This window comes from Oncorhynchus masou, chromosome 3 (assembly GCF_036934945.1).
Source record: "Oncorhynchus masou masou isolate Uvic2021 chromosome 3, UVic_Omas_1.1, whole genome shotgun sequence".
NCBI classification, from domain to species: Eukaryota; Metazoa; Chordata; class Actinopteri; order Salmoniformes; family Salmonidae; genus Oncorhynchus; species Oncorhynchus masou.
In genome coordinates this window covers 33,635,596-33,651,204 of record NC_088214.1, presented here as the reverse complement: position 1 = coordinate 33,651,204, position 15,609 = coordinate 33,635,596, and the positions used below count along the sequence as shown (strand labels likewise).

General features: G+C 42.2%; 1 protein-coding gene across 2 annotated transcripts in view; it reads left to right on the top strand.

The window, feature by feature from the left end:
- Window positions 1-8,491, top strand: part of LOC135514912 (ephrin type-B receptor 1-like) — a 334,601-nt gene extending 326,110 nt beyond the window's left edge. For both annotated transcript variants that reach the window (XM_064938642.1, XM_064938635.1), the window contains exons 15-17: window positions 606-761; window positions 1,325-3,730; window positions 8,210-8,491. In XM_064938642.1, the coding sequence (XP_064794714.1) occupies window positions 606-761; window positions 1,325-1,439 (271 nt within the window). In that variant the 3' untranslated portion in view covers window positions 1,440-3,730; window positions 8,210-8,491. The remainder of the gene's footprint in view (window positions 1-605; window positions 762-1,324; window positions 3,731-8,209) is intronic.
- Window positions 8,492-15,609: the final 7,118 nt, after the last annotated feature.

The following is a 15,609-nucleotide window of genomic DNA, read 5'->3' as shown; positions in this document are numbered from 1 at the left end:
TTCTTTTGCAGTGTGATGCGGTACGTAGAGACCCACACGCAGCCGCGCTCACACTTACCGAAGCACTTTGACTTTTTCCCCCCAACAACCTCAAAGCAGTGGTTGGTGCATACGTAGACACCTTCACAACCCAGGCACACTCAGACTTCCTTAAACTGAAATAAACATGAGTTTATTACTTTATATTACATCAAAGCATATCCTCCACTTATTCTTGCTGTTCGAAACGATCAGAATTATTAACACACACACACACACATACACGCACACAGTTGTTGCACACACAATTCACGTTGGCACACACACACAGAGATTTAATAGGTTCAAGTTTGAACGCAATCTACTTCAGATGGTAGTTTCTTTGCAGTGTGAACGTATACAAACAACAGACATACACATCTTCACGACCCAGACTTCCTCAAAGTGAAATAAACATGAGTTTATTACTGTATATTACATCAAAGTCAAAACCTCCCCTCACACCACCATCAAAGCTCTGTCTCTGTCTCTCTCTTTTTGTCTCTGTCTCTCTCCCTGTCCCTGTCTCTCTCTCTCTCTCTCTCTCTCTCTCTCTCTCTCTCTCTCTCTCTCTGTCTCTCTTCCAGGCCTTCCCAGACCCTGTTGGATCATTCTATCCCAGACTTCAACACCTTCAGTTCAGTGGGAGAGTGGCTGGGGGCCATCAAGATGACCCAGTACAGAGATAACTTCCTCAACTCTGGCTTCACCTCCCTGCAACTGGTGGCACAGATTACATCCGAGTGAGTCACACACATGCACAGACTCATGCGTCTCACACACTCACACACGTACACACACACACACACACGCGTACACACACACACACACACACACACACACACACACACACACACACAGGTGTACAGTACATGCATGCACAAACACACACACACACACAAACAGATGCACTCATGTGAGCAAGCGTGTATGTACGCACACATCTCATTTAAAATGATCCTGTCCAAATATTGGCCCTAAGAAATCTATCTGGCTTCAAAATGTTGTTTCTAAAATGTAGCGACATGGTTTTAATTGTCAATCAAAGAGAACAAAAGCTTGATCACTGAGAGGCAGACAAAGTTAATGGAATATGTGTTTGTTGTTTTCTCCTTCACAGCCAGTGGCTAACCGTCCTGAAAGTAATTATTTGGGGCTTTGGTTATATGTGTAAATGTATTAGAGACCAAATGAATGCGTGTTTATGTACTTGCTTATTCAGCGATGCAGACGCAATACTGACGTATTTCCTCCCTCTCCCTCTTTCCATCCCTCTCTTCCCATCTCCCTGCCTCTCTATCTCCAGAGACCTCCTGAGGATAGGTGTCACCCTGGGGGGCCACCAGAAGAAGATCCTCAGTAACGTCACCTCCATGCGGGTGCAGATGAGCCAGTGCCAGTCGCCCACTGCCGTGGCATGACTGGAGGGGGCGCCATGCCACGGGGCGGGCAGCATTCGGGTTGGCAGGGACTACAGCAGGAAGGACTACACCCCTCACCGAATGACCCCCGACCCGTCGGAACGCGCCAGGGTCGAGACTATCATTCTCATCTAATCCCATCGAACATATAATCAAACATCATTACCCAGGAGGCCAGGGTCCAGATGAAGACTAACTATCAATTTCCACTAATTCTGAGTTATGATGTAGAGTTCAATGTGTTCAGAGGCTGTTTATTTTCAATCTTAATCTGTGAGGTCTACATAATAGAATATGTTGGTACTGACACAGAGAGTCTTTGGGAATATCAGATGTATGTCTTGACTGGATGATGTTAGACTGGAGAGGGGGAAATGGAAGACATTTTGAAGAGGAAGATCATCGGTGAATCTCAAACCACCCCCTTACCAACTTGTTCAGAGGGCCCTCCGTTGTCACGTGTTGGTGACGAAGCTCAGAGGTTGACTTCCAGAGAGTGGCGAGGGGATGAATACATCAGTCACCTTTTGGAACACACTCATGGCAATTCATGTTTCCCTTTTAGATACTAAAACGAGCATGAAATTCAACCCACTGTGCAAAAACGGGTTGAATCAACATTGTTTCCACATAATTTCAACAATACATGTGATGATATTGATTCAACGTGGAAAATTGATTGGATTTGGATTGATTGCAAATAGTCCTAAATGCGAGGGAAATTCATATTTTTTTCAGCTAACTTTGATCCTAAATCCAAAGTCATAGCGACATTTTTTGTTGATTTCACATTGAATTCACGTTAGTTGACAACTCAACCAAATGTAAAAAGAAATGTAATTGATGTTGAACTGACGTCGGTGCCCAGTGAGAAATGAACAAATCCCCCTAGGCCATTTTACAAGATATAAACCTCAGTAAACGTTACACATTTAATTTGGGAAGTATTTCATCAGTTTTGTGTATTGAAATCAGATGGTGGAACTGCTCTGATAGTTATATGCATGTGGCATACAACTAGGCACGCACTCTCCAAACATATTGAGGTGCGTGTCGGGATAGGACTACACCCCTCACCGAATGACCCCCGACCCGTCGACCCGTAGCACTTCGCTATGAAGCCTGCAGCCTTTCTGGCTTGGTCGAAGTGGCTGTGAGAGGGTTAAATTAGCCCCTACACCCTCGATCATTTTCACTCCCTCAGCTTTGGTACAATGTGCATATGGCACAAGTGCGCGTAGCAAGGAGCAAGGGGAAGGGAGTGATTTGTGATTCAGCCAATGTCATCAGAAGGCCCCTGATTTGTCATTTGACCCCAGCCTTCTTCAAAGACTGAAATGAGGATGCATTGGTCTGGCTAGGAGCAGCAGTATGAAATGCGTATAGAAAGAAAGCAATTCAACCTCTATAGACATGCTCAATATACACACATACGGAAAAATGATACAGAGACATACAATGGTGATTGGTTGATTTGACATTTTTCTCACCTTATATTTTTTCATTTGAAACTTTTGACATTTTTGAGATCTCCTCAAGGTCGACCAAAGTTGAACTGGCTGGAAAGGAGAGCTTCTCTGACATTTTGTTGGTATTGTGTTTTGCTTTTCCACCATGAAAGCAGGGAACAAAATTCTCTACCATGTTTTCACTTTAACACTACCTGTGGATGTCTGGGCTGATGGCCTTGCCAAAGGACTAGTGAAACGGCCTCACCCAGATTCTGAGAATATATATAAATATGTATATCTCTAACTAAATATGAATATATCTTCTGAATAAATCTTCATATTGAAGGTGACTTGTATGAATATGTATGCACAAAACTCTCTCTGCTTGCCTTTTTGGCAAAGATGATGTTTTTGTGGACTGGATTGTGATGGAGATGGACTCATAATGTAGTTTCTCTACAGCGCCACCTAGCCCTCTGGAGGACAAAACATAAAGACACCATTTTGTTTCTTTCCCCAATGCTGAGGGGTCATCACATGGACAATCCTGAATGAATTTTGAGCTGGAAGCAAATGTACAAAGGACCATGTACAAATGACTCTTTCTGTGGATGTGTATAAAACAACTATAGGGATAAAAAAAGTAACAAAATGTCCCTTCTCTGAAGAGCCCATGTTAAATGTAAGTGTATTCATGCCATATCTTGCTGGTGAGCACTTACTTGTACAGATTGTATTTTTCTTTATTTCCTCTTGATTGTTGCTTGTGTTGGAGTGATTGGAACCATCAAGAATGGGAAGGAGAGTGGATAGTGTCTCGTCTGCTGGCCAAGGTCTACGGTATGTATTGTATCTGCTATTGATGTGTGTGTGTGTGTGTGTGTGTGTGTGTGTGTGTGTGTGTGTGTGTGTGTGTGTGTGTGTGTGTGTGTGTGTGTGTGTGTGTGTGAATATCTGGGTCTGCCTTAGCCAACAGGCGCCTCTTGATAAACACAGACAAACAGCTCACAGAGGCACTCCGCACACACACAAAAAAAATTATAGCACCTCGGAGGGGTTCCGCTCGCACTTCAACCCCCACACACCTGTTACCTAAAGAGAGTTCCTCTTGCACTTCAACCCCCACACACCTGTTACCTAAAGAGAGTTCCTCTTGCACTTCAACCCCCACACACCTGTTACCTAAAGAGAGGAGTTCCTCTTGCACTTCAACCCCCACACACCTGTTACCTAAAGAGAGGAGTTCCTCTTGCACTTCAACTCCCACACACCTGTTACCTAAAGAGAGGAGTGCCTCTTGCACTTCAACCCCCACACACCTGTTACCTAAAGAGAGGAGTTCCTCTTGCACTTCAACCCCCACACACCTGTTACCTAAAGAGAGGAGTACCTCTTGCACTTCAACCCCCACACACCTGTTACCTAAAGAAAGGAGTTCCTCTTGCACTTCAACCCCCACACACCTGTTACCTAAAGAGAGTTCCTCTTGCACTTCAACCCCCACACACCTGTTACCTAAAGAGAGTTCCTCTTGCACTTCAACCCCCACACACCTGTTACCTAAAGAGAGTTCCTCTTGCACTTCAACCCCCACACACCTGTTACCTAAAGAGAGTTCCTCTTGCACTTCAACCCCCACACACCTGTTACCTAAAGAGAGGAGTTCCTCTTGCACTTCAACTCCCACACACCTGTTACCTAAAGAGAGGAGTGCCTCTTGCACTTCAACCCCCACACACCTGTTACCTAAAGAGAGGAGTTCCTCTTGCACTTTAACCCCCACACACCTGTTACCTAAAGAGAGGAGTACCTCTTGCACTTCAACCCCCACACACCTGTTACCTAAAGAAAGGAGTTCCTCTTGCACTTTAACCCCCCACACCTGTTACCTAAAGAGAGTTCCTCTTGCACTTCAACCCCCACACACCTGTTACCTAAAGAGAGTTCCTATTGCACTTCAACCCCCACACACCTGTTACCTAAAGAGAGGAGTGCCTCTTGCACTTCAACCCCCACACACCTATTACCTAAAGAGAGGAGTTCATCTTGCACTTCAACCCCCACACACCTGTTACCTAAAGAGAGGAGTGCCTCTTGCACTTCAACCCCCACACACCTGTTACCTAAAGAAAGGAGTTCCTCTTGCACTTTAACCCCCTCACACCTGTTACCTAAAGAGAGTTCCTCTTGCACTTCAACCCCCACACACCTGTTACCTAAAGAGAGTTCCTCTTGCACTTCAACCCCCACACACATGTTACCTAAAGAGAGTTCCTCTTGCACTTCAACCCCCACACACCTGTTACCTAAAGAGAGGAGTGCCTCTTGCACTTCAACCCCCACACACCTGTTACCTAAAGAGAGGAGTTCCTCTTGCACTTCGATCCCCACACACCTATTACCTAAAGTGGCTAGTTTTACAGCTATTACTAGTACACTAAAAGATATGTCAATTGTAAGTATTGCTTAGTGACTGCTCCACCTACGTTAATTTATATGTGTCACGTTGGTATAGGGATCAGGAGACAGGCGCAGGAATACGTAATAGTGGTTTTTGTTACCCAAATTACAGCGTGCCATGTACATGCAAGGGGGCGAAGACCAAAGAAACACATATACAAAACACAGGGTTGAAACCCAAACAAAAGAGCGAGGAGTACCTTGAGTAAGTACACCGGGGCGAGACCCGTAATCATCTGCGCAGTACAAGCGGCACGAAAGCCAAAACAACACAGCACAGGTACTCACACGATCAACGGACAATGGAACAATAATCGCCTGCCCAATGGAAACCAATGGCCAATTTATACAATTATAATCAGGGACATGGAGACTAGGTATGCGTAATGACACCGTTCTGGAGGGATCCTTGACAATATGTCCATAACGGGGTGAATCTTCATTTCCAATTAAGTCCAATTTTCATTTAGTCGTACACTGATGTCAATGGATGACTCAGTGAAAATTTGCCTCAATTTGAAGTTAGCATTTGCCCCAATGTTTATAAGTGAAACACACTCTTGCAATTGGTGGAAGACAGAAGAGTTTGGTGAGAGGAGCTTTAGGAGGACGAGGTCATTGTAATGGCTGGAATGGAATGAATGGAACAGCGTAAAACATGTGGTTTCCATATGTTTGATACCGTTCCATTCCAGCCATTTAATGAGCCTGTCCTCCTATAACTCCCCCCACCAGCCTCCTCTGGCGGAAGAGGTTTATTCTTGAGATGGTGGCTACTGAGGACACGGATACTATTTGAGTTGGAGTGAGAGTGTCCTTCTGAAGTATGTCTGAAGATGGAGTAAATGGTGGTCCAGGAGGGGAAGCTGACATGATGAGTCGGAGGGCTTCAGTACACAGGGTTGATTGTACTACTAGCCCTGCTCTTGTGTATGCTAGAAGCCTGTGATTGCAGTGTGATTGGTGTGGTGTAGTCTGAGAAATAGATGGCTGTCTGGTCTTGCACCAATCACACTGAATCTCAACTATGTCTGACAGCAAGGTGAAGGAACCTGGTTGAAGATGGTGGAACTGCTCTGATAACTGTGACGAAACCAAAGGGAATTGGGTTATTCCCAATCAGATCAAAACATACAATTATGAATAAGTGTAGTCACCAACCCACTGACATGTCCACTTTACTAAAGTAGGCAAGCAATGTGAAGGCAACAACCCATGTTACACTGTAGATATAGAAAAATCCTCGTTAGGTGTGAATTGGCCATATTAATTAAGCCTTCCAGGGACAGCAGAGGGAAATTAAGTAGGCCTATGTTTGATCTTCTACAGAGTAGGCCTATGGCAAGTGTCTAATATTGGAACACAAGACAACTTAACCAGATTTTGTCTGGCTGTAATCTCTCATTGCATCGATTTTCTTGTAACTACATCCTCAGGTGTCAGGTCATGACAAACTGCTGTTTCCCCAAACACAGATATCGTAGACTGCTGTTCTACTAACCACTCTGTGGAATTGGCTAGCCTTCTGCACTCCTGTGCCAAGCAATGGGTTTTTACTTTAGTAGGGGTGTGGCTCCATGTCTAAGACTGAGGTACCCACCTTGGCGTCTGAAATTAGAAATCAATCGCAGCCCTTTAGCAGATTATTAAGTATCCTCAACCCCCTCACCCCTTCCTTTTCCCTTCTGTCTCACATCTATCCCCCCATCCCTCGCTCCTTCTCATGGCCAGGCTCCAGCTCATTTATCCTGATTGTAAAAAACCTGTCTCAGGCCCAGGTCTGGATGTGGGTCTGGGCCTCGCTGGGCCTGCCCAGCTGGCTGTGGCTGAGAAATGGCTGCATCTCGGACTCTCTGCTCCAGTGCACCCAGGCAGGCACGGGACCAGGCCACCTGCTGGGGCCTCAGGGCCTAACAGCGGTCTGATCATCCGCGGGGAAGGAGATGGATGGGGCTGGGGCCAGCACACACACACACACAGGCATACACACACACACACGCCAAGGAATCCGCTGTCACAGCTACTGCACGGCAGTCTATATCATAATGAAGAGAGAGTGGGCCGAGACCTGATAGTGGGTGTCTATTGGGAAAATGAGCGGGGATGAGAGAAGAGTGGGGAGGGGTTGACAGACTATGAAACAGTAGCACTATACATCAAGTAAGGTATATTGGGGTCGGTTCTAATTGTTGTAGTTCAGCTACAGTCTACGACCACCTGAGCTGTTTCAATAACCCGTATGTGACAACCTATACATTAAGCTCTTTAGGTCGAAACCTAGCTTTTAAAATCCCTTTCAACATCATTCACACAAGCCCGGAGTACCCTGCACATACCTAATCGTTCTTTCTTCTGATTAACGATGTCTGTTTATTCAATGGAGGGATCTAATTTCAATCCATTACGCTTCCATTCAGGCACGTCTCAAGTATTTGCCATTCAACATGCCTGTCTATGAATGAGATGACAGAGCAGTCTGTAATTCCCATTTTTCTTGTTTTCCATTTGCTAATGTTGGATTTATTAACATTCTGTCTCTAATAGCATTCCACTTCACAATCGTGACATGAAAAGCAATTAGCACTCTCTCCATAATAGCCATTTCAGAATTTGCTGTCATTGTCCCATTCTCTCCTCCTAATAAAAACATATATATTAATTTGTGGATTACTTTGATAATCATTTTTTACAATGCCATCTGTTTTGATTTGTTACAACTTTGTCTGAAAAGTGGGCATGGGTGTGTCCATTCAACTGATGATTGCTGTTGAATAAATATTTGTGTAGTTAAATCTGTTTCAGAAAGTATTGTTTTAGTTGAAAATAATTCCTCTATTTGTATGTGTTCTTCTATTTCAGATAATGGACACACACACACACACACACACACACACACACACACACACAGCAGACCCAGCATTGCTAAGGACAGCCAATAAGGATGACAGGCACGACAGGGATGATGACCCCACTTTGCGGTACACACAGGACATAGGAACCGAATGCGTGTTTTCTTGCCTTTGTTTCCCTCTCTGTATAGCTACCACTTGTATATTGTGATGACGAGTATGTGTCCGAGTTTGTAAGCAGTAACTTTCTGACAACTATTGTACTAAAAATGCACTCAATAAACGCCTTGGAAAAAGAGTACCGGCGGTCCCAGACTCTGTGAAAGATTATGATTATTCTGTTTTTTTCCCACTTCAATAACACAACAGAGAAGTCTGAGAAGCTGAAGTACAATGCTTTGGTGAATAATGCTTTCAATGATAACTGGTTGGGGTTGGGGATAAGCATTTCTTGTCACTCACACACACACTCCTGTCACCATGGCACCGCTGTAAAAAGTCATCAAGTCGCTAATAAACGAGACGTCACTCTAAATTAACAGAAACTTCCTAAGAAATCAACACTGAGCGTTGCCAAGAAAAATGACAATATTTAGACAAACTAGCGTAAAATAGCCTCCCGCTCTCCCTACTCACGCCCACACTGTAGTGTGTGTTGGCAGAGACTGGATCCTGCCGGGCTCCAACACAGATGAGTGTGTTGTACTACTGTAATGATATGGTTAATGAAGTGTTTTATTGGTTGGTAATTGATTGATAATATCCTGTTAGATATTAGTAGAGATTATTCTGCCAAGAAAGGAAGAACAAATGAGAAAGGGTGTGTAAAAGCAACCTGTTACATGATGAGGCATTGAAGAAATCATTTCATTCCAAAATGTACTGACAATAGCTTTTGTTCTGTACAACGTAAAGGGATAGTTCCCCATTATGTAATACTTACATAAAGGTTTTCTTACCCTGTTAGCACAAATCCCATTCAAGGGGAATGGATATTAGCATTTATTTTATTCGGGTTGAAAATGGCAGATTTGTGCACTGATAAATGCCTAAATTGGAACGTCAGAGCTCTGGCTCTGCGCTTCACAGCGCTGTTTGGGTTTTGACTGATAGACATTCTGAACTTAAGCACCTCGCACGACAAGAAGGTGCCCCCATCCCTCCCGCTAATTGGGTAACTTTTGCAGATTTTGGGTTGTCTGAGTGAGGGAAATGCTATAAATTAAGAGGACTCCATGTATTTTGACAGATGACACATTGAGGATTATAATAAATACCACTTTGATGTCATACAAGCAGGCCAAACACTGTGAGTCCAAATGTGCATTTCACATTGCCATATCATAAAACCCATGTCATGTACAGTGTCAACATTTATGATCTATGTGTGATGTACAGTTACAAGATGACATGGCGTCAAACCCTGGGTTGTTCTGAACAGAATGAGCCTGTTTGTCTACTGTGAAGAGAATTTGCAGCGGAACGCAAACCTGAAGGCACTTATGACTCCTTTCTATGCACACCAAAATCACGATCTGTTTCCCGGAATTGCATTGAGAAAGCCTAACTTTAATTATGGTATATTTTAGCTAGACATGTTGGCAATAGAACAAGCTTTCAAATGATGCCCACCTGACCCAGATGGTGATTTATAATGGACCGTTTTCAAATTGCGTAGACGACAACAGTAATTGCGTGATGGCGTGATGCAGGGTTGTGTTCCAAACAAAAAACCTACAAGTGTGCTTGCTCTAGTCCCTCAACGGCACAGCTAAAAGAGCTCCAAAAAGTACCTTAGTGTTGAAGACTCTTCTTTGAGTCATAAAAGTGCATTGAAATTACTTAGGAACTGTGTACTTTGGAGAGATGTGTGTCCTCTTGGAGACACCAGTTAATCCTCTCACTCAAATCCTTATGTTGCACCTACCCCACATGTTGCAGGAATATTCTTATCATGTTACTGAATGTATCCACAGTATTTTCAGATTTCATTATCAACAAATGTGTTGAGAAGTTCAGTAAATGTAACATGCGCATAAAATCAACATTGTAGTGTTTGGATTCAGTCATGTGTCAGGTGAACTGTTGTGTCCTCAACTTTGGTCGAATCCTTTTCCCATAATCTTCAAACTGTTACCTTTCAATTCCGACCATGGTTATGCATATGATTTTAAAATTGTATTCTGTAAAAAAAACATTTCAATTTAGCCCTATCCATATACGCCAATTCCCACCAGTGTAAAGGGTTAAAGAGGATTGTGCCGGCTAACACAATATCAAAGCCACTTGCTACTTTGTACCTAAAATATCACAACAGTGATCCTGAAGGGATTCAATCCGATCACATTTTAAAGGCAATGTTCCCGCATTCGCGGAGACCACATTCACGGTAAACACTGCATTTGTCAGCTCAATCGGAAATGACCTTTAAATGGCACAGGAGCCAGGGGTGCAATACAAAGATCCAGTATAAAAAAAATTGGAGGCCCCACAGCCTTCAATGTTGTGATGCAATAATATTGGCAAAATGTATTGCTCATCAAATGAGAAAGGTTCTACCGGACATTATTTTTTACGATCAGACAGGAGTCTTGAAAGGAAGATATGTTGATATATTGGAGACAATATTAGACAACTACTAGAAATAATGGTACACTATGGTACTATAGGGAAACCAGGTATAGTCTTTACAGCAGATTTTGAGAAAGCCTTTGATACAGTAGGTCTAGAATCTGCTCATAAGAGCCTGGATTTCTTCAGCTCCGAGAAGTTGTAAAATAGATAGTATGTTTAAACAACGGAGAGGGTTACATCTGTCCATCTACGGGCAAATTCCCTATCGCAGTTTTACGTACAGTTGAAGTCAGAAGTTTACATACACCTTAGCCAAATACGTTTAAACTCAGTTTTTCACAATTCGTGACATTTAATCCTAGTATATATATATATATATATATATATATATATATATATATATATATATATATATATATATATATATATATATATATATTGTGGACCCCAGGTAGAGTAGCTAAATAAACAAAAGTATCATCGCAGCTCTGCCACAAAAATGGAAGAAGCAATTACTCAAAAGAGAAAGGAACAAATTAGTTTGTCTGGCAGTCAAAGACCATGCATGGCTTAATAAATGACTAGTATAAATCGTAAAATGTCAAAGGTCGGGTCGAGAGGTTTGACAACTGTACTCCATAAAATTCAGGATAGTTGGGATCAGGTTTGTGAACTGACATATAAAATAACACTTGACGCGTCAATACGTTCTTTTCAATTTCAACTATTATTTAACATTTTTGCCACAAAAAGAATGCTCAATATATGGGGCATTGAATAGTCAGCCACGTAGAGACTGCAAAGAAGAAACAGAATCAATAGATCATATCTTTTGGTACTGTCTGTCGGTGGCTCGCTCTTGGAGTCAGGTCCAGGAATGGTTGTTGAGTCATAATGCCTGTGTTCAGATGGACCTACAAAACTGGCTCATATTATTCCCGAACCATATGATGTCACCTCAGACAGTTATCCAAAGCGTCCTCCCACTCCTTTCCCAAGGCTGTGATTGGCTAAGAATCTGAAGAGGTTAGAATTGCTTCACTTCATCATATAGCAGGATATAACCCATCCTCTAACATAACACCATCCATCTCTCACAGGAAAAATCTAGACTCATTGCAAGGTCACATGGGCCGCTTAATTGAAGTTTTAGAGCTCAACTAATAGTCAATCAAACAAGTTTCATGGCTTTTTTCTATGGGTAATGCTTTGTGAGGAATGGCTTTTCGGAAGCCTTTGTTTTTTAATTGATACTTTTTTTATTGTAGTAATTAAAGTGAGAGAGACGTAGAGACATAAGCACCCAACACAACGAAGAATACATTACATTAGATGTGCTTCAATGGCTTTTGTATGTGTATGTGTGTGTGCGTGTGCGTGTGAGACGAATGGGGTGCTGACGCATATTCTTCTTCCTTTGTCAGAAAACGGCAGTTGGTCTCGTCTGGGTCGTATTCATTATGTGCAAAACGAGAGAAAAGAACTGACTGGAACAGGAGGGATACCTGAAGATGTCCAATAAGAAATGATATTTTCTGTTTTCCATTTCAAAACTTTCAAAACCTGTCGTTGTGTCCTAATGAATATGACCAAATATCTTTAGTCAGATCCAGATACATCAATATACTGTATGTGTTCTTGAAGGAATGAGAAGGTTTAGCAGCTTCATACTGTGCTGTAACCTCTTAAATCAATATCAGGCAGATGCAGCTACTAGTTTGATGAGACAGAGTACATAAGAGCTAATGTTGCATTTATGCACAAAACCAATATTTAAAAAAAATCAACTAACAAACCACTCTCTTGGTTAGATGACAAATCGTTCAAACACCTACTCTGTTTTGCTGTATTGTCGATGGCTACTTTATTGTGGTAAAATGTACATACTTTACGACTGATATATGTCGTTGTCCCCATTAACTATCTTAAGATGAATGCGCTAACTGTAAGTTGCTTTGGATAAGAGCATCAGATAAATGACAAAAATGTGAATGTAAATGCTTGTGTGTGCTTGTGTGTGCTTGTGTCTTTGAGAAATGTATTTGAGCTGTGCCCGAGAGTTTATCCACAAGTGAAGGAGTCAGCTCTACTCTATTCAGTATTAAAGTCACTGGGAGGAAGTTGAAAAAGTGACTTCTCAGCAGCGAATCTTTGCCTTAATCAATATTCCCTGAGCAATCACCTGAAAAATAAGGGATTGCTGCCCAGCGGTGGCGGTGCACCCCTGCAGAGAGGAGGGACAGAGAAAGAGTGGGAGGGAGAGAGGGAGAGAAAGAGAAAACGAGAGAGAGAAAAATAAGAGTAAAGAGTTTTAAAAAAACAGAACAAGGAGAATGAGAAAGAAGAGAGAGTGAGAGCGTGGATTTTAACTACACACATGGGAGAGAAGCAGCAAAGAGAGTTAAATACAGAGAGAGAGAGAGGAGGGTAGATGAAAATGCATAGATGGGAGAGGCACTAGAGAGACGCAGAGAGAAAGGAAGAGAGACTTCCCACAATGCCTTTATCCCGCGGTTCCATCAAAGCCACAACTTCTTTACATAACATACGTTATGATCAAGGTATCAGTGTATCCATAGCGAATGGTGTGTTGTCCCCGGTGACCTCACCAACCCCTGCTGGGTGGCTGCTGGGGCTCCCTGAGCTGTTGGCATATTTTTATTACAGTAGTAGGATGTAAATGTACTTTGGCTTGCTGTAGAAAGTGTTACTGTGTTTGTAGAATGATCTCTATCCTCCATGCTCCTTCACACTGGTTCAGAGTACCTCTTAAAGCTTCACTGGCTGTAACTCAGTGTTGCTATACCGTATCATGCGTTATTCTGTTTTGTGTGTGTGTGTGTGTGTGTGTGTGTGTGTGTGTGTGTGTGTGTGTGTGTGTGTGTGTGTGTGTGTGTGTGTGTGTGTGTGTGTGTGTGTGTGTGTGTGTGTGTGTGTGTGTGTGTGTGTGAGACGGGTAGGGATCATGAGTGTATGCTTGTGTGCCTGTGCTTGTTTGCATCTGTATGTGTCTGAGTGTCTGTTTTTGCTTTACTACTGTCGTGTCTTGACTATCATTAACTGAAGACTTATAGTTTTTATCAAAGATTCTATGTAATTAGCATTTCGTGATTAACTAATCAGGCAAATGTAATTAACTAGGAAGTCGGGGCACCAAGGAAAATATTCAGATTACAAAGTTATAATTTTCCTAATATAACTTTTCAGATATTTTAATATCTGATCAATTAGTCTTCTGATTAATTACTTATTCTTTATTTTACCTCACGTTAGTCTCATTCCAAACGTCGTAAATTGTTGGTTATCTGCACAAACCCAGTCTTCACTATGAGTCTTCCATACATCAATTGTCTAAAATAATTTATTTACCTACTAAGTAATTCACAGAAATGCATAAACAAACAGTAGATAGTTACAAGGAAATGATAACGGAGATTCCCTAGTGGGATAAACCGGTATCGCGGCTTGGTGGACAAAAGGGAAGTGGGGGTCAACTGAGATGAGACACTACAAAGTTGATAATTATAACAATTGAAATGCTAATCCTTTGCACATGAACGCTCACTCATTCGGGAACAATTGCAATCAATATATATATTTACGCTCAGTGTGTCCTCGGGATCTCTGTTGAAAAGTTTGTTTCTGTTGGAGAGTCTGTCCGCCCTCTCTCTCTCTCTCTCTCTCTCTCTCTCTGTCGTGGTTAGAATGGATAGTTCAGAGTGACATTCATTCATGTCATTATAGAATAGCTGTTTCGGCGGTTGTCGGTCTTCGCGTTCAATGATATCGAATTCCTAGCTGCAGACTAGTAATTAATATCAAAGACTTGTTCTTAATCTGTCGGTATCGATAGTCTAAGTGTTTAAACTCGTTGTATGGTTAAAAGATTCAGCCATCTACTCAATCCTTGGCCCTCTCGTTATCGAGGAATGTTGGTTTGCAACCTTTGTCCTCTCGTAATTGAGAGAAACATAGTCTGTTGAGAAATTCTCAAGGTGAGGGTTTTATTCAGAAGAGCAGAAAAAGGCTGTCTCATGACGCCAGATCCTAACTGTGCTCATGGGCGGTCCTCTGATTTAGTTCAACTCCAAAGGGAATTGGAGTTTCCTATATTAAACAGACCAAAATCACATTACACAATTTCACAAACAGTATCATCTTCACTCATTCATCTTATACAACAATTAGATGTTAACCTCATATCTGAGGCTATTATATAAACAGCGTTATGGTAATGTGGCTGTATTGTCTCCCATTCGTTTCACAAAATTGGACCAAATGGACAAGTTCGTAGCTGGATTCTTCACCAATCTTGTATACCTTCTCCAGAACATAAATGTTGTTCGGACCTCAAGTTCTGTGAGGTGGAAGAAATTCCTTTGTTCTCTATAGAAACTCACTCTTTCTCTATACTGTGGCCATGAGGAGATAATCTCCTCAGGAATTTATGACCAGCAGCCTGAGTGTAGGAGACAGAGAGAGGGGGATGGTGCTTGCTGTACCCAAAAGAGGGCAACGTCATGACACTACCCATCTGTCCATGGTCCTTTTGAAACCAACCTGGTCGCGCCTGTATACTCTGTAACCTCAGCAGAGATATAATGTCCTCAGAAGCAACTGATTAGGTCAGGCAGATGACTGAACAGTGTAATTTGTTGTCTATTTACTATATACAGTTGAAGTCGGAAGTTTACATACACCTTAGCCAAATACATAGGTAAAATTCCCTGTCTTATGTCAGTTAGGATCACCACATTATTTTAAGAATATGAAATGTCAGAATAATAGTAGAGAGAATGATTTATTTCAGCTTTTATTTCTTTCATCACAATCCCA